The 22,828-nt window shown below is 36.1% G+C and overlaps 1 protein-coding gene and 1 long non-coding RNA gene across 2 annotated transcripts in view; one reads left to right on the top strand and one right to left on the bottom strand.

Moving 5' to 3' along the window:
- The window catches only part of ITM2B (integral membrane protein 2B), a 28,732-nt gene extending 18,197 nt beyond the window's left edge, over nucleotides 1-10,535 (top strand). The window contains exons 2-6 of the mRNA XM_040448424.1: nucleotides 4,267-4,395; nucleotides 5,908-6,114; nucleotides 7,586-7,696; nucleotides 8,124-8,274; nucleotides 9,624-10,535. Of these exons, the coding sequence (XP_040304358.1) occupies nucleotides 4,267-4,395; nucleotides 5,908-6,114; nucleotides 7,586-7,696; nucleotides 8,124-8,274; nucleotides 9,624-9,709 (684 nt within the window). The 3' untranslated portion in view covers nucleotides 9,710-10,535. The remainder of the gene's footprint in view (nucleotides 1-4,266; nucleotides 4,396-5,907; nucleotides 6,115-7,585; nucleotides 7,697-8,123; nucleotides 8,275-9,623) is intronic.
- Nucleotides 1-17,515, bottom strand: part of LOC121012958 (uncharacterized) — a 28,977-nt gene extending 11,462 nt beyond the window's left edge. Inside the window, exon 1 of the long non-coding RNA XR_005782425.1 lies at nucleotides 17,401-17,515. This is a non-coding gene — a long non-coding RNA (uncharacterized LOC121012958). The remainder of the gene's footprint in view (nucleotides 1-17,400) is intronic.
- Between the last annotated feature and the right edge of the window lie 5,313 nt (nucleotides 17,516-22,828).

The raw sequence follows: 22,828 nt of genomic DNA, 5'->3' as shown, positions 1-22,828 counted from the left end.
TAATGATGGTATGACTAGTCACATATATAAATCTTTGACTCAGTTGATTTTTAATTACTGATGTTCAGCAGTTTTGCTGAACTTTAATTAGTTTGAATTATTTTTCTTTCTCAGATTTTCTAGACAGTGATATCATTTACACATAATGATAGTTTTGCATCCTTTCTTTCTTTCTTTTTTTTTTTTTTTTAAATGTTTATTTAGTTTTGAGAGACCTCAAGCGGGGGAGGGGCAGAGAGAGAGGGACAGAGGATCCGAAGTAGGCTCTGCGCTGACAGCAGGGAGCCCAATTTGGGGCTGGAACTCACGAATTGCATGATCCTGACCTGAGCTGAAGTCGGATGCTTAACTGATTGAGCCATCCGGGTGCCCTGATAGTTTTGCTTTTTTTTGGTAATCTTTATATCTGTTCTTGTGCTTGTCCGTTGTGTACTAGGTACGATGTGTAGTATAATGTTAAATGGAAACATTTGGTTTTAGTGAGCAGCCATTATAATTCCCTGACTTGAAATATTATGGTATAAGTCTGAAGTTTCACCATTAAATATGAGGTTTGCTATGGGTTTTTTATCATTAGCCTTATTTATGTTAAAGAGTTTTGCCTCTTGGTGCACCTGGGTGGCTCAGTTGGTTAAGTGTCTGACTTTGGCTCAGGTCATGATCTCATGGCGTGTGAGTTTGAGCCCTGCATTGGCTCTGTGCTGACAGCTCAGAGCCTTGAACCTGCTTTGGATTCTGTGTCTCCCTCTCTCTCTCTGCCCCTTCCTTGCTTGTGCTCTGCGTCTCTCTTTCTGTCCCCCTTTCTTGCTTGCGTGCTCTCTCTCTCTCTCAAATAAACATTAAAAAAAAAAGGAGTTTTACCTCTTTCTAGTTTGCAAAGAGATTTTATTATGAATAGGAGTTAGAGTTTGTCAAATGCATTTTTGACATATTTTGAGATGGTCATGGGGTTTTTCTTAAATTTCATATATGTGGCTTTGGGCTTTCTCTTTACAGTGTTAATTTAATCATTTAAATGCACTTTTAATGATCACTTAGATTAAAAAATTTTCTGTCTTCAGTATGTTTTAATCCTTTCTCCATAATTCAGATTGTAATATGGAATGTCATTTATCTGTCATGAATGTTAATTTTGACTGTAAATTGCTTAAGGTATGAGCCATGTCTTAATCACATTTGAATTTCCCACAGGATCTAGCACAGTACATTGCAAATAACAGGTCCCTAATAAATGTTGAACTGGGCTAAGTACTTAGGGCTGCTTTTCTTTGCTAAATAGCCACACTCTGTTATGTGTCATGAATTCTTATGTTGCCCCCACCCTTCATTATCATGCTGGCTGCTGATGTAACTCTTATGGGTCATTAGAAAAGTAAATAACCAAGCTTTAAAAACAAATTTAAATTTCATCACTCATCAAATATTTGTTGAGTGCCAACCAAGTACTAAACTTGGCTTGGAGCTACCAGTAATGCAAAATGAATATGAATGGATACTCACAAGAACCTTATAGCCTAGTAGGGAGAGAGAAGATCTGTATATGAATTATTCTAATGCAAGGTAGAAAATGATCACTAGAAATAAAAGGAAAAAAAAAAGATTAGATGGACTTTGAAGATCTGATAACTCTTCTAGGAAGTACATGACTGTGGTGCATGGACATGAATGTATGATTTGGCCAAAGACCCTTAGTTTCAGATTAAAAAAAATTTTTTTTTTAATGTTTATTTATTTTTGAGAGAGAGAGAGAGAGAGCATGAGCGAGGGAGGGGCAGAGAGAGAAGGAGACATAGAATCTGAAGCAGGCTCCAGGCTCCGTGCTAAGCTGTCAGCACAGAGTCCAACATGTGGCTCAAACTCACGAGTGATGAGATTATGACCAGAGCCAAAGTTGGACGTTTAACCAACTGAGCCACGCAGGTGGTCCTCCATTCTTAGTTCTTGTACCTTCCCCACCATGTTGGACACTCAGCCATACCACATGTGGTCTTTGGAGATGCTGTGCATTCTGGCTCCATGATTTTATTCATTCTTTGCCCTAAATATAATGCCCTTTAACTCTGTCTTCCACGTGGGTAATGAGCATTTGTCCTTCAACATTCCACTCTAGTATTATCTCCTCTGGGAGCTCTACTCCAAACACTAGTATCCCTTTTTCTGTGTTCTCCATTTTTCTGTTAGAACCCATATCATGTTTATGTTCTCTTTGTATATTTATTTTCCAGGCTGATCTGAATGATCTCTTTCTTGGCAGAGGTTATTTACACCAGTGCCTAGTACAGTTCTTGGCACCTAGTAGACATTTATAATTTCTTAAAATTATTGTTTGCTGACCAGTTAAAAATGATATATCAAAAGGCCTAGAAATTTGTCATCAACTTGACATTTGGGGCTGCATATTCTTTTACAAGTGTCAGCCCATGCTCTTTGGGTATTCATTTATGTGCTACTAGAGAAGGGAGTCTGCCAAGCAGGGTGGATGTTGTACGCACATTTGACTGTCTCAGCAGCTGATACCAAATGTTTGGAAATGACTGTTGCCATCTGTCATTTTCATCCCCCCCACCCTGCTTCCACCCTAAATTAATTATGCTAGGGACTGTATATTGTCTCCTTACATATTTATATCAGACAGGGGCTCAAGCAAAATACTAGACTTTATCATTCACGTTTTATAGTACCTTATGACTCTGTAGAATTCTTAAAGCTTTCCGTTCACAGATGGAATATCTTCCATGATTTGATAAATTACTCTAGGCTTATTCTTTTTACACACTATTTTGTAGTGCACTTGAATTAAGTATTTGTACAGTACTTGGACAAGTTCACCTACTACAGCAAAGCGTAACGCTCTCACAGTGTTTGATCCAATCTTTAAGTTATAAGGCATTTGTTCTATATTGTTAAATTCTGTTTAAAACCTCAATTAACATAGGCACACACTATCTGGCTCTAAATTGTTCTTGGTTGACTGGGACGTATGGGACTGGGCTTTTTCTCAGTAGTGTCATGTTGAAATTTCTCATCTTAGCATTGAAAACATAACCTGGACTTTCATTCTTTCTTGGTTGTATTCTTGCTTCAACTATATCTAGTATTGTTCATATAGTTTTTCTTCCTTCTTATTTATATTCCCTGTATTACCTGCAGAGGTGTGGGTCAAGTCTACTTTCTCCCTTAAGCCATCCTATATTCAGTTTTCCAAGTAAAGATCAGAGTCATGTACTTGAGTGGCTGTACATACATACTACTAACTAGAACATCTTTTATTATGTTGGTTTCCAGTCAATTGGAGCTTTTCTTTTGCTGTCTGTACTATGTGTCTTGAGCCATGAGTTAGATAACACTAGCAACTAATCTCGTTTGTCACCTTTTTGACATTAACCTAGGTACAAATCAGAAATTAGCTGTAAATCTGTAGTGACAGAGTAGTGGAACTGAGTTAGAAGGGCAAAGGGAGTATTTAAAGGACTGGATATTGTGACCCCAGATGGCCTTCTAAGGCTAAATTATTTCCTTGAGTGGATCAAAATAAAAATTCTAACTAATTGTATGTCTCTTACCTTTGTAAGTTTTTTTCTGTTGAATCTTTCCTCATTTTTCTACCGCTTCTATCTTAAAAATGAAAACATTTGTCAAACGGGGATGTTTTTTAGGGTAGGGCAGTGGAATTACGGGATTATTTATGGATAAGTTTGTCTTATTTTTTAAGACTCCAGTTGTTTAAAGAATTTGTTTCGTATTATTTGTTCTGTCCCTTATTTTCCTGTTACTTTTTCTTGTGTATTGTTAGGATTGCCTTTATACCTGGTGTGAACTATTAGCCATCTGTAGCAGACTAATACATAATTTTATAGTATAATGTAATATACACTGAAGGCTCAGCACCATAATACTTAATGACGAAGTTGTGTTGTAGCTTTTCCTGAATTTTTAAATGTTAGAAGATATTTTAATCACCAAAAGTTGTGCACAGACAATAGAAATTATAGACTATGTTATTGTTCTAGAGGTATAAGTAGCAGAGGTGTTGAGGATTAGAATAAAAACCCTCCCAAGAGACTGATGGCTCAGCTTGAGTGGCATTGTGGTGACTTCTGGCACCACAACCTAATAATTCCTGGGTTGATTTTGATTAGAGAACTGAGTCTTTATATCTTGGTTTATAAAATGATAATCCTTTTTAGACTTCTTTCGATCCTGACCTTTCTATGATTCTCACTGGATATATGATACTGACCATTTTTGGTCTTTTTCATATTTTAGGACCCAGATGAAGTGGTACCAGTTGGCCAAAGAAGAGCCTGGTGTTGGTGCATGTGCTTTGGACTAGCATTTATGCTTGCAGGTGTCATTCTAGGAGGAGCATACCTGTACAAATATTTTGCACTTCAAGTAAGTGGAAAATGCTAAGGACTTTTTTGCCTTTCCTTCACATGTATTAGAAAATTGGCCCAAATTTGTTCTAAGCCTGCACTTTTTGTCTGTGGCCTTTAGCCAGAGTGGTGGTCCTACTTTAGAGTTGTGTGTAAAAATCTGAACGTAAGTTTGTTGAGCCTTTTGGAAAGTCACTAAAAGCAGAATAGTGTTGTTTTGAAATGTTGCTGACTAAAGAGTATAGATTATTGGATGATTTTTCAAAATTGACTAACCTTCATTTTCCTACTATAATTAGTGGCTAAGGTATATTATTAATTGCCAATTGAGTAAATACATCAGACAACATCACATGTTGTCTTGTTGATAGACTATAACTTGATACTCAGTTTGGACTCCCCTACAGTAGCCTTTGCTCCTGGGCACTGAATTCACTGGCACCACATCTCTCTGACTCTTTCCCAGTTTTTGGTTTCTCTTTAAGAATTGCGTGACTTCAGCAGTGATGTTGAAGTAATTTAGGATGAATGTTGTTTTATAACTTGAGAGTGTTTAATAGTAATCCTAGTGGGTTAAGACATGAGATTTTTCTTCTCATGATACTCATGATTTATGATCTGTGTTTTGTGATCTATTTCTCTTGGCAATAATTTCATAGGTTTATATTTTCTAGCATTTTAAAATTTGGAGAAACTGTTGGCAAATAGATTTTATTAAAATAATGAAACATTCTGCCATAATATGTATACATTTCATGTTCATTTTCTATAATTTTCAAGAAAATTGCATGTTGATAGACATTATTGAAATACTAGTCATCTTTTTCAATGCCGTTTTTTTTTACAAGAATTATATTTGATGTAGAAAAAAAACATTTTGCAATTACCTGTCCAGAGATATTTTTTTGCCTTAACGTATTGCTTGTTACATGCTTCTACCTAGTCTTTATGTAGATTTTTTAAAAAACAGTCTTTATAGTGATTTCTGTAATCTGTTAGGCTGCCTGTTATTTTCCACTTCATTGTAATACATTTTAAGAAAAAATCACAACTACTTGTATTCCTGTAAAAATTACAGAAAAACGACTCCTTTTTTTGGCTAAAAGAAAAATCATTTAGTCAGTGAATCATATCAAAAAGTTTTAAAAGTACATTTCAGGAAAAAAAATTCATTTCTGAATATATTCTTTTATAAAAATAATGCCTACAGGTAGAAGTAGGCCTATGTGTTTCTTCAAATTTAATTGTCACCAGATGAATAATTGCTTTTATATTCTATTTTTGTCGACTATAAAAAGTAAAGGAAAAATCAGCTGCTTTTCTCCTTCTGAAACAATTTTTTTTACAATACTTCAAATCCCTGTCTTAAAGAATGTGTTAACTGTGTAATTAAACTGTCTGACTTGTCATCTAAAAGTAAGAGTTTGCAAGCAAAATGCTATTTAGATAAGCGGTGGCAGCTTAAGTAATGCTTACATTTAAAAACCTATCTCCCTCTGAATTGCTGAAATAGTGTTTAAACTCTCTATAGCCAGATGACGTGTACTACTGTGGAATAAAGTATATCAAAGATGATGTCATCTTAAACGAGCCTTCTGCAGATGCCCCGGCTGCTCGCTACCAGACAATTGAGGAAAACATTAAGATTTTTGAGGAAGATGAGGTTGAATTCATCAGTGTGCCTGTCCCAGAATTTGCAGATAGTGATCCTGCCAACATTGTTCATGATTTTAACAAGGTGAGTCAGGTGTCTAGAACTGTAAAAAGAATGCACGTTCTTTAATTTATGTTTTTTGCAGTTTTAATTTCAGTATTTTCTGATTTATTCTATTTAGAGTTTACTTTTTATTTAAAAAGAAAAGGGACTTGCGTTTCTTCTTCCCTACAAAATGCCCTAACATTTGATGGATTTCTTTATCTGAAGCCGACCCTCAATGGACTTGGCCTTCTTCCATGTTAACTTTTCTTCCCTTGGCTGTGTTTACCTTAAAGCCCACCTTATGGCTGCTTCTCCTTTGCTAGTAAATTGCTATTTCTTACGTGCTCTCATTTTCTTAGATAAGAGGTGATTCACGCTCCCATTTCTGTGTAGCATTTTCAAATATTAGTAATCTTAGTTCTGTATCATTTTATTAATCTATTTTTAAGTTCTCATTTTACATTTCCCCCTAGTTTTGAATATTGTTATGCAATACAAAAAAGGTGAAGTGAGAATACAGTGACTATCCCAGATCCTCCACCTATTTCCAAAATTTTATCACATTTTCTTAATTTCTTTTCTCACATTTGACACTTGACCCTAGATACTTGAGCTCTTTTCTCTTGTACATAACGTCTACATAACCATGTCATTTATTACCTGTGAGAAAGTGAACATGATAATATGGTATTATTTAATATCTAGTTAATAGTTATATTCCCCCAATAATTTTGTCCCAAGAATTTTTTGTTTTCTTAAACAATTTGGAAGTTTACCTATTATCTGTGGATTTTGCATCTCTGTATAGTTTGCCAGTTTGAACATTCAGGCGTGTCACTGAATTGAGCTTTGCAAATATTTCATGCCTAATAAATGCAACTGATAAGTGTTTATAAAGTAGTTTGAGAAATTATATATCTTCAAGGTAATAAGCCTATCCAAAGCAAATAGTAAATAATAACTAACACCGAGCTCGTAGAAATCAAAGTGTTTACATGATTTAATTGAACTCCTGTTAATCCTCAAAACCATCCCATGAGATAATCCTTCTCAACCACAGTCTCATCTGAACCACAAGAACACGGAAAACCATTTAATTGTTATTTCAGTTTCTCTAAGGATGGTAGTAACTAGTACTATTCTAGATGCATAGGACAGAAGTTAATTCTTACATGTAATGGATGGATACCTTGAAGGGCATTAGGGTTTACTACATGTGAGGAAACTGATTATCTCTCTTAATCAGATGATAAGGCTATTAATTTTAATAGTTTTTTGTTAATCACTTATAGAAACAAACCCCTGATAAGAATTTTGTTTACTAGTAGTGATAATTTTTCCTCTTTCAATACTACCTTCTGTTCCTATCCCACCAAATACTTCATTTGTTGAAATGCAAGTGATTTACACATTCTAAAGCCAACCCATTTTAATGGTACAAATTATTCATAAAAATCAGTTGCTATGTTACAAATATTAATCTAATGAAAATTTATCTTTTTCTTTCCAGAAACTCACAGCCTATTTAGATCTTAATCTGGATAAGTGCTATGTGATTCCGTTGAATACTTCCATTGTTATGCCACCCAGAAACCTACTGGAGTTACTTATTAATATAAAGGTATAAAATGTTCAGATATTTCTTATTAATAATGCTGTTATCTTAGAATTCATGGTTGATATATTAACCCTGTAAGTGCCCATCTTACTGGAAATACAGCCAAGAATTTTATAAAGAGGAATTAAGATGTGTGGTTTTGGGTTTTTTTCTTTTTATATTTTGAAATAAAATATAATTTCTTAAATTATATCTTTGTTTTCCTAATGGGCCAGATAATCAGTAATAGACTTTTAGGAAGTACGATCTGTGTTGCAAACTATTCAACTCATAGACAATACGTAAGCAAATAGGCATGATTGTACTGCAATAAAACTTTATTTGTAAAAACAGATGGTGGGAAGTAGTTTGCCAACCTCTGTTGCACACATTTCCTCATCTGTTCAATGTATGTTTTGAGGTATTCATAGCATTTATTTTCCAAATGTAGGCTGGAACCTATTTGCCTCAGTCATATCTGATTCACGAACACATGGTTATCACTGATCGCATTGAAAACGTTGATCACCTGGGTTTCTTTATTTACCGACTGTGCCATGACAAGGAAACTTACAAACTGCAACGCAGAGAAACCATCAAAGGTAATACTTTTTATTGTTAAAGTGCTTGCAGCAAAGTTTGTTTTACTTCGTTGTGTTGAACCTAGATTTAGTTGTAGGCTGATATTGTTATCATATGCTTCCACGAGTGAGAAAGTAAAACTATATTGTATCACTATATAATATTTCTAAATTCCCAGAGAATCACTAAATTCTAAATTCACTCTTCTCAGATAGAATAGGTGAATGTGAAATGTCAGTGCCTGGAGATGTTGTCAAGCTCACGTTCCATGTAGTCACCCAGTCCAGCCTTCCATCCCGCCACTTTGGTTCAGTCACATTGTGTGAGAGTTCTTATCCAGAGGGTCTCTAGAGGAGCTCTTTAGGTGTGTGCTCAGGGATCTGGATTCTAAACAGAGAGTTTGCCTTTTGGATCACGTTGAAGATAATCATAGTCAGGTTAGTTAGAAGGGAATTTGGCTAGGGGCGCCTGGGTGGCGCAGTCGGTTAAGCGTCCGACTTCAGCCAGGTCAGGATCTCGCGGTCTGTGAGTTCGAGCCCCGCGTCGGGCTCTGGGCTGATGGCTCGGAGCCTGGAGCCTGTTTCTGATTCTGTGTCTCCCTCTCTCTCTGCCCCTCCCCCGTTCATGCTCTGTCTCTCTCTGTCCCAAAAATAAATAAAAAACGTTGAAAAAAAAATTAAAAAAAAAAAAAAAAGGGAATTTGGCTAAAGAATTAAGAGCATTGACAGAAGTAATGTGGCTTTGCCAAATCATTTAGCCTTTTTTTTTTTAACCTGAAAAACAAGAGTGACAGTATCTCCCCCTTTCCTTTCAAGATCTTTGTAAAAATAAAATGAAAGTACTTGTGACAAAGTTGTAGAAAGTAAGAAGTGCCACTTGAATCACTGTGGTGTGATTTCTTTGGAATTGTGGCACCTAGTAAAAGTGCTTTCCTGGCTTTTTGTTAGCACCTAATAATGTTCTCTCACCTTGGATGATGAGTCACCTGAAACCTGCTTGATTTCTTACATTTTAAAATTATCTTTCTAGCTGATATTTTTTTTAAAAAGCCAGACTTACACATATAATGAAATATGCCCTCTTTAGTGTGCACTTCTGAGTTTCAACAAATCACCACCACAGTCAAGGTATAGAACATTTCCACTACAAAGTCATAAATTTATATGCGGCATTATCATTGTTAATAAGATCTGTGAAGATACTTAGTTCAGACAAGAGAGGCAGATTATTTTCTCCAGTGTTAAAAAATCAAACCATAGAAGTTCATGGAATATAGAGTATAATATTTCTGTATATGTAAATAATAACTATAAAGATTAATATGAATTACTAAAGAACCAGAAATTTAAAAACTTTTCCCTCCAAACAGGTATTCAGAAACGTGAAGTCAGCAATTGTGTTACAATTCGGCATTTTGAAAACAAATTTGCTGTGGAAACTGTAATTTGTCCTTGAACAGTCAAGAAAAACATGGGAGAAAAATTTAATATTGCATCATAACCCCACCCTTTGTATTTTGTGCAGTGATTATTTTTTAAGATCTTCTTTCATGTAAGTAGCAAACAGGGCTTCACTATCTTTTCATCTCATTAATTCAATTAAAACCATTACTTTAAAAAAATCTTTTCTTCTTTCCAAGTGTGGTGTCTGTCTTTTATCTTGAATTAGTAGTTGTATGAAGTCATAGATAATAATACACCATAGATCTTATGTGTTAGGAAGAATTTAAATTTCTTTAAATCATTTATCCAGATTTTTACGTTTGAATTATGCATTTTCCAGAGGAGGGGTTATCTAAAGAAAAATCATATATATGCATACGTAAGAATGGACCACAGTGACTTATTAGTAGTTGTTAGCTGCCCTGCTACTTAGTTTGTTAGAGCATTTGAGCACACATTTTAATTTTCCTCTAATTAAAATGTGCAGTATTTTCAGTGTCATATTTAACTATTTAGAGTATGATTTCCACCTTGATGTTTTAATATCCTAGACATCTGCTGTAATAATATTTTAGAAAATGTTTGGAATTTAAGAAATAACTTGTGTTACTAATTTGTATAACCCATATCTGTGCAATGGAATATAAATATCACAAAGTTGTTTGACTAAAAGACTGTGTGTTGTTTTTCCCCTATAACAAAACCAAAGAGTAATTTGGTTCTTTATATCTTAAGATAATCTATGTAAAAGAAGAAAGTATCTCTTAAAAATTCAGTTCGCTACATATAGTGGGTAAAAATACAGATTTTTAAAAAATAAAAACAAACTTTTAAACTAACTAAGGTACATTCTTTGTGGGTACTATTGAAGTAACGTCTAAGACTCAACCTTGAGCGATGCTGTGTAGTACATTTTAAACTAATGCTTTTGTAGTTAATGGAGGGGCTATTATTAAACCTAAAGCTTCCAAGAAGCATAAAATATACTGCTTTTCTGTGAATGCTTCCCTCCCTCACAAATGGAGCATTTCGAGTTACAGAGGTGATTCTCTTCTATTTCCAAGGTTACTTCCTATCTGAAATAATTCAGAATCCATCACCATTTTAAATATCTAAGAGTAATTTCTCTGTAAATCCCTAAGAAAAAAATTTCAATTCTGAATCTTGGAAGTCAAAATTTTTAGTTTCACAAAAATCCATAAATGATCTGGTCTAGGAACCAGTTCTAGTCCAAAAAGATACTATTTGATTTTTGGCTCTTAGTTTTATTTCAGTAGTACTGTAGGAACTTTAGGCTGGCTAGTCAGATATGCAGAGATTGAGAATTTATTTTAGAAGAAAATATATTCTGATGAAATGAGAGTTGTTTTTTCCTACCTTCCAGGCTCTAAAATTTCATGTTTTTTAGGGAGCTATGAACATTTAAGAGCACATTGTATATTCATTCAGCAGATAACTTACTGGCATCTTTTAGTGCATCCGTAATGCACTAGCATTAAGTGTGAAAGATATATCTGTGAGGAACAACTGCTGCTTAGAGGAGACTCTCAAGTCTAATGAAAGGAACTGGTGAATAGCTACCTAATTACGATACAGTTGCGATTGGTACTGTAATGGGGAAGAACAGGCCCAGGAACTTTGGGAGAATTCAGGAGAGACAATGAGATATTGGAGATGTGAAGTGCACTGCAAGGTCATGGAGGACCTTGTATGCCAGCTTGAGGACTTCTTCAGTAGATCATGAACTGCTATCGAAGGTTTGTATTTTAGTTTCTGTTTTCCCACCTATAAGAGTAATGCTGTATTAAGATAGATGAACTGCTTGTAACAGCCACCATCTGAATGGCTTCAGATAGTAGGAGTTTATAAGCTTTTATCCTACTCCATTGTGGCAGGCAGGCTCTAGGCTCCCAGGGACCCAGACTTCTCCATCTTGTAACAGTTCCAGCTTTGACTCCTCAAATTTCCCATGGAAGAACAGGAGTTAGAGTGGTAGATCCTGCAGGGTTATGGCTGGGCCTGACCAGTGGGCGTACACCATTTCTGCCTATTTCCATTTACTGGAGCCCAGCCATATGACCCCAGGCCAGTGGTAAATAAGGTGGGGAAATGCAGTTATCCTGTGTGTAAAGAAAGAGAACCAAAATATCTTGCTTAACATACAGCATTTTTACCACCAGCGGACAATTCAAATGAATGAACAAATGAATAAAACAAAAATCACCAGAAAATAATGATCATCCATGGTTCCATCACACAGAAATAATCATAACAAGATTTTGAGTGTGTATGTTTAAAACTTGTGTTATCTTACTACAATAGCAACATGCTCTTGGTGGATTTGGAAAATATATAAAAACACAAGGAAAGTAGAAGTTGAATATTCCTCACCAAGAACTTACTGTTCTTTTGGTTATTTTGGTTATGTGTCTTTACTGTTTTACTGTCTTTTCCCTCCATTTATACGTTATAAACACTTTCCCCTATCATTCAAAATTATACATTTTAAAGGCTGCAATTACATTTATTGTAGATGTACCATAGTTTTTTAATGAGTTCTCTTTTATTGAACATTTTGGTAATTTATGACATTTTTGCCATTAAAAACACGGAGATGTGTTTCTTTTAATAAGCTTTTTATACACATGTCCATGATTATTTCCATCTGTTCTTGAAATTATTTTTCCTTTTGCATTTGCTCTTCAAAAAATTGTTGAAGTAATAGATGCAAATAGAAATCAAATAGTATCCAAAGGGAACTTAAAAAAAAGAAAGGCAGTCTCCTTTCTCCTTCCCTAAATTCTGATACTTTCTCCTTCTCATAATAGTGTTTCTCATACTTACAATGCTATTTTAAATATCTCTTTATGTTTTCCTCCCCAATCTATACTTTTTATTTCCTATTCTTGCCTTACTGCATTAATAAGGATTTCCAGGATGACATTGAGAAGAAGTGATGAGAGGCAACATCTTTGCTCTGTACCTGATAGTGGGAAGGCTTCTAGTTTGTCACCATTGAGTGTGATGTTAGCTGTAGGGTTTTTTGTAGACAGTCTTTATTAAGTTGAGGAAGTTCTCTACTTCTGGTTTACTGAGAGTTTTTATCATGAATGGGTATTGGAGTTTGTCAAATGATTTTTCTCCATTTATTGATATGATCAATTGATATAATCGATATGGTTTTTCTTTTTTAGTCTGCTGAAGTGGTGGATTACATGAATTGAGTTTTGAATGCTAAACCAGCCTTGTACCTGGGATAATTCTCACTTGATCGTGGTGTATAATTCTTTTTATGCTTCTTTCAATTTGATTTGCTAATATTTTGTTGCATCTGTGTTCAAGGAAGATTTGATCTGTAGTTTCCTTGTAATGTCTTTGTCTGGTTTGGGTATTTGGTAATGCTGGCCTCATAGAATGAGTTAGAAATTGTTCCTTCTGCTTCTGTCCTTTGTAAGAGATTGTAGAGAATTGGTATAATTTCTTGCTTAAATATTTGTTGGTAGAATTCACCAGTGAAGCCATCTGGGAATGGTGCTTTGTGTTTCAGAAGGCTAATTATTGATTCCTTTTCCTTAATAGATACAGGTCATTCAGATCATCTTATTCTTTTGAGTTTTGGTAGATTGTGTCTTTCAAGGAATTGGTCCATTTCTTCTAGGTTATCAAATTTGTGGGCACAGACTTGTTCATAGTTTTCCTTTATTATCCTTTTAATTTCCATGGGATCTATAATGATGTCTCATTTCTGATATTAGTAATTTGTGTCCTCTGTTTTTTTTCTTAGCCTGTTTAGGCACTTAACTGATTTTTATTTATTTTTTTCATAGAAGCAGGTTTTGGTGTTGCTGACTTTTCTTTGTTGATTTCCTGTTTTAAATTTCATTGATTTCTGCTCTGATTCTTACACTTTCTTTTCTTCTGCTTACTTTAGATTTAATTTGCTCTTCTTTTTCTAGTTTCCTGAGACTTAGATTATTGCTTTTAGATCTTTCTTCTTTTCTAATATATGCATTGTCTATAATTTGCCTCTAAACACTGCTTTTGTTGCATCACACAAATTTTGACAAGTTGTATTAACATTTGGTTCAAACTACACAGTGGACATTGTGGTTTGAGAGCAGACATTGATTTCTATTCTTTTAAATGCGTGTTTTTCTTAATTCTTTTAAGTTTGCTAAGATGTGGGGTTTTTTTTTTAATGTTTATTTTTGAGTAGACAGAGTGCGAGTGGGGGAGGGGCAGAGAGAGAGGGAGACACTGAATCCGAAGCAGGCTCCAGGCTCCCAGCTGTCAGCACAGAGCCCAATGTGGGGCTCAAACCCACAAACTGTAAGATCATGACCTGAGCTGAAGTCAGACGCTCAACCAACTGAGCCACCCAGGCGCCCCAAGATGTATTTTATTGATCAGAATGTGGTCTATATTGGTGAATGTTCCATGAGAGCTTAAGAAAAATGTGTCCTATTATTGTTGAACTAGTTTATAGATTGATGGTGTTGAATTTAACTATGTCTTGGCAGTTCCATTGTGTAATGGTGAGCACTCTGGACTCTGAATTTAACTATGTCTTTACTGATTTTCTGCCTGCTAGCCTTGCTTTTTGTTGTTGTTTTAGGTTTGTTGTTTTTGACAGAGGGGTGTTGAATGGCCTCCAGCTATGATAGTGGAGTAATCTATTTCTCCTTGTAGTTCTGTCGGTTTTTGCCTTGTGTAATTTGATGTTCTCTTGTTAGGTACATACACATTAACAATTACTATGTCTTAGAAAATTGACCCCTGCATCATTATGTAATGCTCTCCTTTGTCAATGATAACTTTCCTTACTTTGTATTAAGCTCTGTCTGAAATTAATAGAGCTATTTGTACTTTGTTTTGAGTAATGGCATCATGGCATATTTTTCTCTATCCATTTACTTTTAATCTGTCTGTGTCTTTATATCTGAAGTGGGTTTCTTATAGACAACCTAACAATATAGTTAGGTTGGGTTTTTTGACCATTGACATTCAAAGTGATTATTGTAATTGGATCAGTATCTGCCATTTTTATTACTGTTTTCTGTTTGTTGTTCTTCGTTCCTATTTTTATCTTTCACTCTTCTGCCTTTTGTGGTTTGGGGTGAGCATTTTCTATGATTCCATTGTCTCATCTAAGTCAATACTAGTTTTTTTCTCTCTGGGTCTTTCTCATTAATATATAACCTGAGGAAGAACCCTGGTTTAGTCTCTGTTTTCTTACTGTTGATCATTGTGAGCCTTTTATCTTACTGAGAAAATATTAATCACAATTTAAAATTTTAAAAACTATTTACTGTAGATCCCACACTTAATTCTTCCAACCTTATATTGTAAATTAATCCTGAGAAGCAAAATGGGTGGGAATGGGCTCTTGAGAGCTCAAAATCCATTCCTAAATGGCATAAAGCAAGATAGCCCTAGCTCTTTACTGCTTACATTTGTAAATAATTTGATGGGATTTTTATATTTATTTTTTAAACTTACATTTATATTCATATTTTGATGGTAAAAAATCACGTAGAAAGATTGATGGTAAAAAAAAATGAATGCCCCCCTCTTTCTACCATCCTCTTCTCCAGTCCCATTTTCCAAGGGAGACCATTGTTAGTAGTTTAACATGTAACAACATTTTTAGATGACTTTGTTCTTACCCTAGTGGTAAAAGAAGAAAATGTCCTCTGGTCAGATGATGTGGTCTTATGTGTCAAGAACTATGTGTTTGAGAAGTCCAGGGCAGAAACTTCATACTCTGCACAGCTTCCAAGTCATCCATCTCCCAGCATCCTCTAGTTGTTCTTCTGCATTCATGGTGTAACTCACTTCACTACATCTACTTCTGTGTCCCTACAATAAATTTGATGTTTTATCACATGCCCTGCTTCAAACACTTTTATGGCATCCCCTGGCTAGGATAAAGGCCATACTTAATCTGCATGATCTCATCCCAACCCAGCCTCTCCAGCCTCATCTTAATAACACTCCCTTTTGTTCTTTGCATTCTGCCACACTGACTGCCTTAGTTTCTTGGTAAATGCAATTTTCCCTCCCTTAAAATTTATTCCCATCCATTCCCCATTGTGCCCTTTAGTTAGCTTCTAGTCAGCTTTCAGAACTTAGTGCAAATGCACTTCCTCAAGGGAAACCTTTCTGGAAGCATTAGGAAAGGTTCTGTTTTTAAAATTTTGTCATCTTTGCTTGTTTAATATAGACCCTTGTTTAAACTAGACCCTTCAATATATATAGGATGGCTGACACCTAGTTGGAGCTTTTCCTTATTTATTGAGTGGATTAATCCTTCCTTCCTGTACCACCCTAGTCTTACCCACTGTTCCCTTTATTCTGGATAGTATGTTTCCCAACCAGTTGTCTCTATATATCTCTTCCAAAGTCTTTGCTGGCTTCTAAAACCTATTCATTCTGGATCTTAGTGAGTTGACAAATACAAATCTGATTATGTCTTTTATAAAACTTTCTGAGGGTGTTCTATTGCACTTAGGAAAAAATACAAACTCTTTTCAAGCTCTAAAATTCTGTCCTGGGTACATTTCTGTTCACCACTTAACTTTTTATCCTAACTTCTTTCTGTTCCAGCCTTCATGTAAGCTGGTGGCCCTGCCTGAAACAGTTTTCTCTCTGCCTGTCCCCACCCCTGCCTCCGCAGACAGAACATTTAACTCCCACTCATCCTTCAGATCTCAGATTAAAATTAAACATTTCCTCAGAGAGGCCACAATGCCTATCTTTATTTCTTTTAACTTCCATGTGACTTTATTATCTGTCTCCCCAAAGCCTTTCTTTAGACTATCGCAAAGCTTATGCACCATCTTGTCCTCTCTACCTGGCACATGGTAGGTCTTAACATTGAATGAAAGAGTAAACTAATTTCTTGGTCAGTTGTAGCTAGAGAGGAAAAAAAAAAAGTTCAATATCAACTTCATTAAAACCGAAGTATTTTTTGGCACGCAATCTTAGCCATTTGAGTGGACCATTTAATTAATAATAAATGGGCTACATTTTGTAGATCAATTCACTCAGCTGATAAGGGTTTTACTTGGAGGCAGCTTCATCCTGGCTGGCATACTGTGCAAAAGACACAGCCTTGTTCTAAGTAAAATGTTCTGTGGGGGCCATATTAAGGTTTTTATAGGACCAAGTGGTGACTGATAACTATATATCCCCAAATGTTTCAAGCCAAGATTGTCTTTTTCCATATCATGTCATTCCAAGGAATTTGGGACCAGATGCTCTTTGATATTCAAAAGGATGCCAACATTCTTTTAGGCCCAGTGAGGACCAAAAGGAAGTAGAATTAAGTTTAAAAATGTAGGCAGACTACTTGGTTGTCACAGTCCTGGAGATAGCTATTTGTATTTATTGGGTGGGGCCACAGATGCTAAATGTCTTAAAAGTACGGAGTCCTGCACAACAAAGGATTGCCCTGCCTGATTTGTCAATTATACCCCTGCTGGGAAGCATGAAAAGAGACTCAGTTTCTTGAATACCAGGGAGAAAGGCATCCATTAGACTGCCGCCAACTCAGTGAAGCCAGGCATAGTTTTCCATTCGGGCACGACTGTGGCAGTTTCTTAGAATATTTTTTGTAACAAAACATATAATTAGCCAAATACAAATTTGGTAGCTAAGCTCCATGTATCTAGTTCTCTCCCCGCCGCCCCCCCCCCCCCCCACGTATCTAGTTTTAATCCGCTCCAGAAAACATTATACTTTAGTCAACCCTTAATTATCTGGTATCCAACTCCTGTCACAAACCTGGCTGAGACATGCAGGAAGGTAAGCATACGAAGTGAGAATGCTCTATTCCTTGGGAATGAGTCTAGATTCTTTCTATCCCTGAAGCTAGGGCACTGTAGAAAACCACTCTATTGTGAATAGCTTCCTTTAATTCTTCATAAAAATGCTTTCATAGAACCATCACTTAGTATCCTCTTGACTTTTGTTAAGAACTGATAGAAATAAAAATGAACCAAAAGCGTTTCAACTTTTATAAAAATTCTGGTGAAAGTAGTATGTAATAGCTAGTGCTTCTTATCAAAATATTCTTAATTTGGTATTGGGAAAATTTTGTGTCTCTTGGTACATGCTAATATTAGCTAACAGAGCTAAGTAGTCTCTTTCCCCTTTACTTGGTGGCTGGGAAACTCAGAACAAAACTTTGTGCTCAATTAGATTAATTGCTTTTAGCCTAGGTTTTTGTGTTTGTAACCTTTTAAGTAGTAGTCTCATGTTTTGTTGTGTATTTTAGGTTGAATTTACATGCAATAAAATGCACATGTGTTCAATGAGTGTTGACCATTTTCTATGTCTGTGTTAACAACGATCTGAACATTTTCATCATCCTGGGAAGTTCACTTGTGCCCCTTTGCACTCAGTACCCACTCCTGTTGCAACTGCTTTCTGGCTTCTATGCCCATAGATGAGTTTTTGGCTGTTCTTGAACTTTGTTTGAATGGGATCATAGAATATATATATGATCTTTTTGTCTAGCTTTTTTCACTCAACATTGTTGACATTGTGCTGTTGCATGAATCAGTATTTCTTTTTAATTACTGAGTATAGGGGCGCCTGGGTGGCTCAGTCGATTAAGCATCCAGATTCAGCTCAGGTGGTGATCTCACAGTTCATGAGTTCGAGCACCGCATCAGGCTCTGTGCTGACAGCTTAGAGCCTGGAGCCTGCTTTGGATTCTGTGTCTCCCTCTCTGCTCCTCCCCTGCTCGTGCTCTGTCTCTTCTTCAAAAATAAATAAAAAACATTAAAAAAAAATAATTACTGAGTAGCATTGCACTTAAATATACTTCAATTTATCAGTTTCTCTGCATATTGATACTTCAGTTTCCAGCATTTGGCTATTTTGAATAAAGTTGCTTTGAACATTTGTGTACAATTCTTGATGGACAGATCATGTTTAAAAATATTTAATGATTTTATTGTGAAAGCATCTTCAGTGTAAACTTCATATCTTTATGAAAGGAGTTGGTAAAGTGTAATAAATACGTGGAAATATAGCCGCCCCCTAGGATTAGATTTATAGTCATTAACTTAAAACACTAAAAACAGCTTCTAAATATTAGTTTCCCATTGTTTTAGAATTGAAGGCCAGGTCAAATATGTAACTTATCTCTTTAAATAAACTGCAAATTGGATACCTTCTCATTTAAATCCCTTCTAAGGTATAGGTTGCTATCTTCAAATCCCCATTTTTTTTTGTCCAATAGTCACACCAAACTTAACATATTCAAAGCCAAATTTAATTTTCTTCCCCAGACCTAACTCTCCCATGGTTTCCTCATCTCAACTGTTTTTCAGTTGTTCAGCCTAAAAATGTGGACTTGTGCTTGATTCCTCTGTTTTGTAAACGTCGCATTGCACCCATCAGCAAATCTGGTGCACTCTGCCTTCAGAATGCAGATTATCAGCGCTTCAGCCACTTCCCACTCTCTCTAATGCTAACATGCTAGTCAAAGCCACCATCCTCTCTTGCTTGAATGGGTGCCATAGCTTCCTAACTCACCTTCCTGCTCCCATCTTTGGCCCCAAGAGCCTGTTCTAAACAGGGGAGGGATCCTTTTTCAACCTCAGTCACATCAGGTCATGCTGCTCAAAACCCGACACTCATTCAAAATAAAAGCCAAAGTTCTTACAATGGTCTACAAAGCCATAAGTCATCTGGCCTCCCAGAACCTCTCCTCACATCATCTCTGACCACTCTTGCCCTTTCCTACCCCTCTGCAATCACGTGGCTGCCTCACTTACCTTTGCACGACCAAGAGCAATCCTGCCTCAGCCATTGCATTTGGTGTTTCTGGGCCGGGAACCCCATTCTCCTCCAGCCCCCACACGCATCTCACTGCCTTACTTTATTCTTACCTCTACTCACTGTCCCTTCATTCAGTAGGTCTTCCTTGATCACCTTTGGTCACCCCCAAAGTTGGCAGTGTCTGTATTGTATTCTTACTTACTTCACCCAAGCCAGACCTTGAAGACTGCTTCAAGTCTGAGGATGGGCAGAAATGATGGCTAGAACTTGGCTCAAGATTCCAGAAACAGCTAATACTCAATGTAAAGAATAGCAAGGAAGTGATTGAGGACACTTTTCTCATAGTCTCCCTGGTTTTCTCATGGAGGCTCCTCTGGAGTTTGAAGGTCTCCACAGCCCACATGGAGTGAGATGTCCATTAGATAGAGAAGCATAGAGCTGTGGGCTCTGCCTCATCCCTTCACTCCCCTGCAGCCACTCAGCAGCCAGAAACAACCTGTACTGTCTTATTCTGCTGCACAGTGAACCTGATCAACAAGACCTTATAGCTGGGTGTCCTTGTGCTGTTAACAACCTCCCATTATCTGTGTCTGCACTCCACTGGGGTCTAAGAGTTTGCAGTCTTTCCCTTTATAGGCCGCCTTGGCCATAGCTTATCACAATGCCTTATTTTCTCTATGGCCCTTATCACCATTTGACCTATTATATATTTATTTTTTGTACTTGTTTATTGTCTGTCTCTCCAAGTAAAATGTAAGTTCCCTGAGAACACAGACTTTACTCTTTCTGTTCATGCTGTATTCCTCGTACCTAGAATAGCACCTGACACATGGTAAATACTTAGTAAATATTTACTGAGTTAGTTTTGCTCAATATATTTAACATGGGTTTATGTAGTTCCTTCTAAAAAAAGGCAGCATTGTATAGATTTCAGTGGCTGCTAATGTCAAATCACTCCAAACCTCCCTTTTTGCTTTTCTCTTTCCTTTTCATTTCAGAGTCTTATTTAGGGGTTGGAATGACCATGGGAATCAAGTTGCATATACCCCAGGTTTGGTACTAGTTTTGTTGCCATGTTACAGGAAGCTGGGAATTGTGTCTTTGGTAGCCAGGGTAGAAGAAAGTCTATTATCTTAATGTCTCAAGTTCAAATTCCCTCTAATATAGGGATCCCTTGAAGGTGATAATGTTGAATCACATTGGAGAATAAAAGATGGCAAAGACTGTATTGGAATTCAGACTGATTCACAAGTAAAGACCTCTTGGAAATAACATTCTGAGAAAGGTCCTTCGTGTTTGAAAATCTGCAAGTTTTGGGATCTGGATGATGTGAGTGGTACAGAGACTTGAAACGGAAATTGTAGGGGTGCCTGGTGGCTCAGTTGGTTAAGCATCCGACTCTTCATTTCATGATCTCACAGTTCATGGGTTCAAGCCCCTCATCAGGCTCTGTGCTGACAGAGCCTGCTTGGGATTCTGACTCCCTTTCTCTCTGCCCCTCTGCCATTTGCTATCTCTCTAAGAAAATAAATGAAAATAAACTTAAAAAAAATTTTTTTTAATGGAAATTGTAGCTTCTTCTCATTGATTCATTCCAATAAATATTTTATCAAATGTCTAGAATATCAGATACCTCAAATATGTAATCCTAATTGTGATCTATTTTTTTCAAAAAGTCAACATTGTTTCTATAGTAAGATATTTTCTGCTCAATGACCCAGAAAATCCCACTCCCTGGTTGTCAGTAAGTAATATTCATTGAATACCCATGTGTGCAGATTACAGCATTAACTTCTACCCTAAAGGAGTTTGCAATTTCTGTCTGCTCAAGGGGCTTGGTTGAAAGGAAATTAATAAATAAGCTTGACTCTATAAGACTCATTGCTTCGACTACTAAAACTTTTATAAATCACCTCTTTTTGTAATATGGAAGCAACTAAAATTTGTTTTTCATATTTTGAGAGGATATTTGATACTGACACTATCGAACTGATACTATGTTTGAGGGTGGGGCTTATACCTGGGAGGGTTGTGAATCTTGTATCACCTTCCCCAAATACTCAAAAGACCATGGTCAGGAAGATGGTTATTGCGAGAACAAGGGCATTACACAGCACATTCTGGTCAAGAATAGTAAATAAGGAAAACAGAATAATCAGCTTTTAAAGAAGACCTGTATATATAAAAACAATCTGCAAAGTCAAAGTAATTTGCAGAAACTTCCTAGTTTCACCATTGAGATGCCTCTTGTCAATACTATTTACTTAAAACAGTCTAAGACAAGGTGCAACCTATTGATCAGTTTCTCATAATCAATTCTTAGCCAGAAAATGTAAGGACCCTTCTGTGAGTTCTACCTTACCAGAAGCCATGGGCTTCCTGGAATGACTTAGAAATCTCAGATCTGACAATGATTTTGAAACACAATTTTCAATATTCTTGACCCACCCAGCCATTCCTAGATGTACAAATTATATGGCCACATGGCATGTGACCAGAACAGAGGACCAGGCAGAGAGCACAGCAAGGAGAACAGGAACAGAAAAGACACTTTTGCCCGTTGACCATTACCTTTGTATTTTTTATAAGATAACATTTTTGAATTTTTATTATGGAAAATTTTGAACATAGACACAAAAATAGAACAATACTCAATAAATGCACATGAACCCATCAATCAGATTTACCAGTCAGCAACATTTTGTCTTTCTCAATGTATCCATCCCCTCTTGTATTGTATTGTATTGTATTGTATTGTATTGTATTGCATTGTATTATTTATTTTATTTTTATTTCTGCTGGAATATTTTAAAGCAGCTCTCAGACATATCATTTCACCCTTAATTAGTGCAGTACTCATCTCTCTTTTTAAAGCAAAATCACAATACTGTTATCCCCATCCTAAACAAAATTAACATTAATTCCTTTTATTATCTAATAATAAATTATTATTTATTAGACCTCTAAATCCATGTTCATATTTCCTCAGTTGGCTCAAAATGGCTTTAGTATAGTTGGTATGTTTGACTTGGGATTCAGGCAAGGTACGCCCCTTGCATTTGGTTGCTATATCCCTTAAGTCTATTTTAATTTATGAGTTCATTTCCCCTTCTCCACCCTTCTGCCATTTACTGATTGAAAAGTTGGGTCATGTGTCCTGTAGAATTTCCCAAGTTTTGAATTGTGCTGATTGAGTTTCTATGATGTCACTTAAAATTTTTCTCTATCCCCTGTATTTTTTGTAAACTGATAGATCTGGAGGAGGAATTCAATTCAGGTGATTGATTGATTGATTGATTGAGGCAAGAATACTCATTGGATGTGCTGTAAGCTTTCTATT

The sequence above is a fragment of the Herpailurus yagouaroundi genome, unplaced genomic scaffold, assembly GCF_014898765.1.
Source record: "Herpailurus yagouaroundi ecotype Mexico unplaced genomic scaffold, PumYag 197, whole genome shotgun sequence".
In the NCBI taxonomy this organism is placed as follows: domain Eukaryota; kingdom Metazoa; phylum Chordata; class Mammalia; order Carnivora; family Felidae; genus Herpailurus; species Herpailurus yagouaroundi.
Note: the sequence above shows the minus strand (reverse complement) of the source record. Positions and strands in the feature narration are given on the sequence as shown.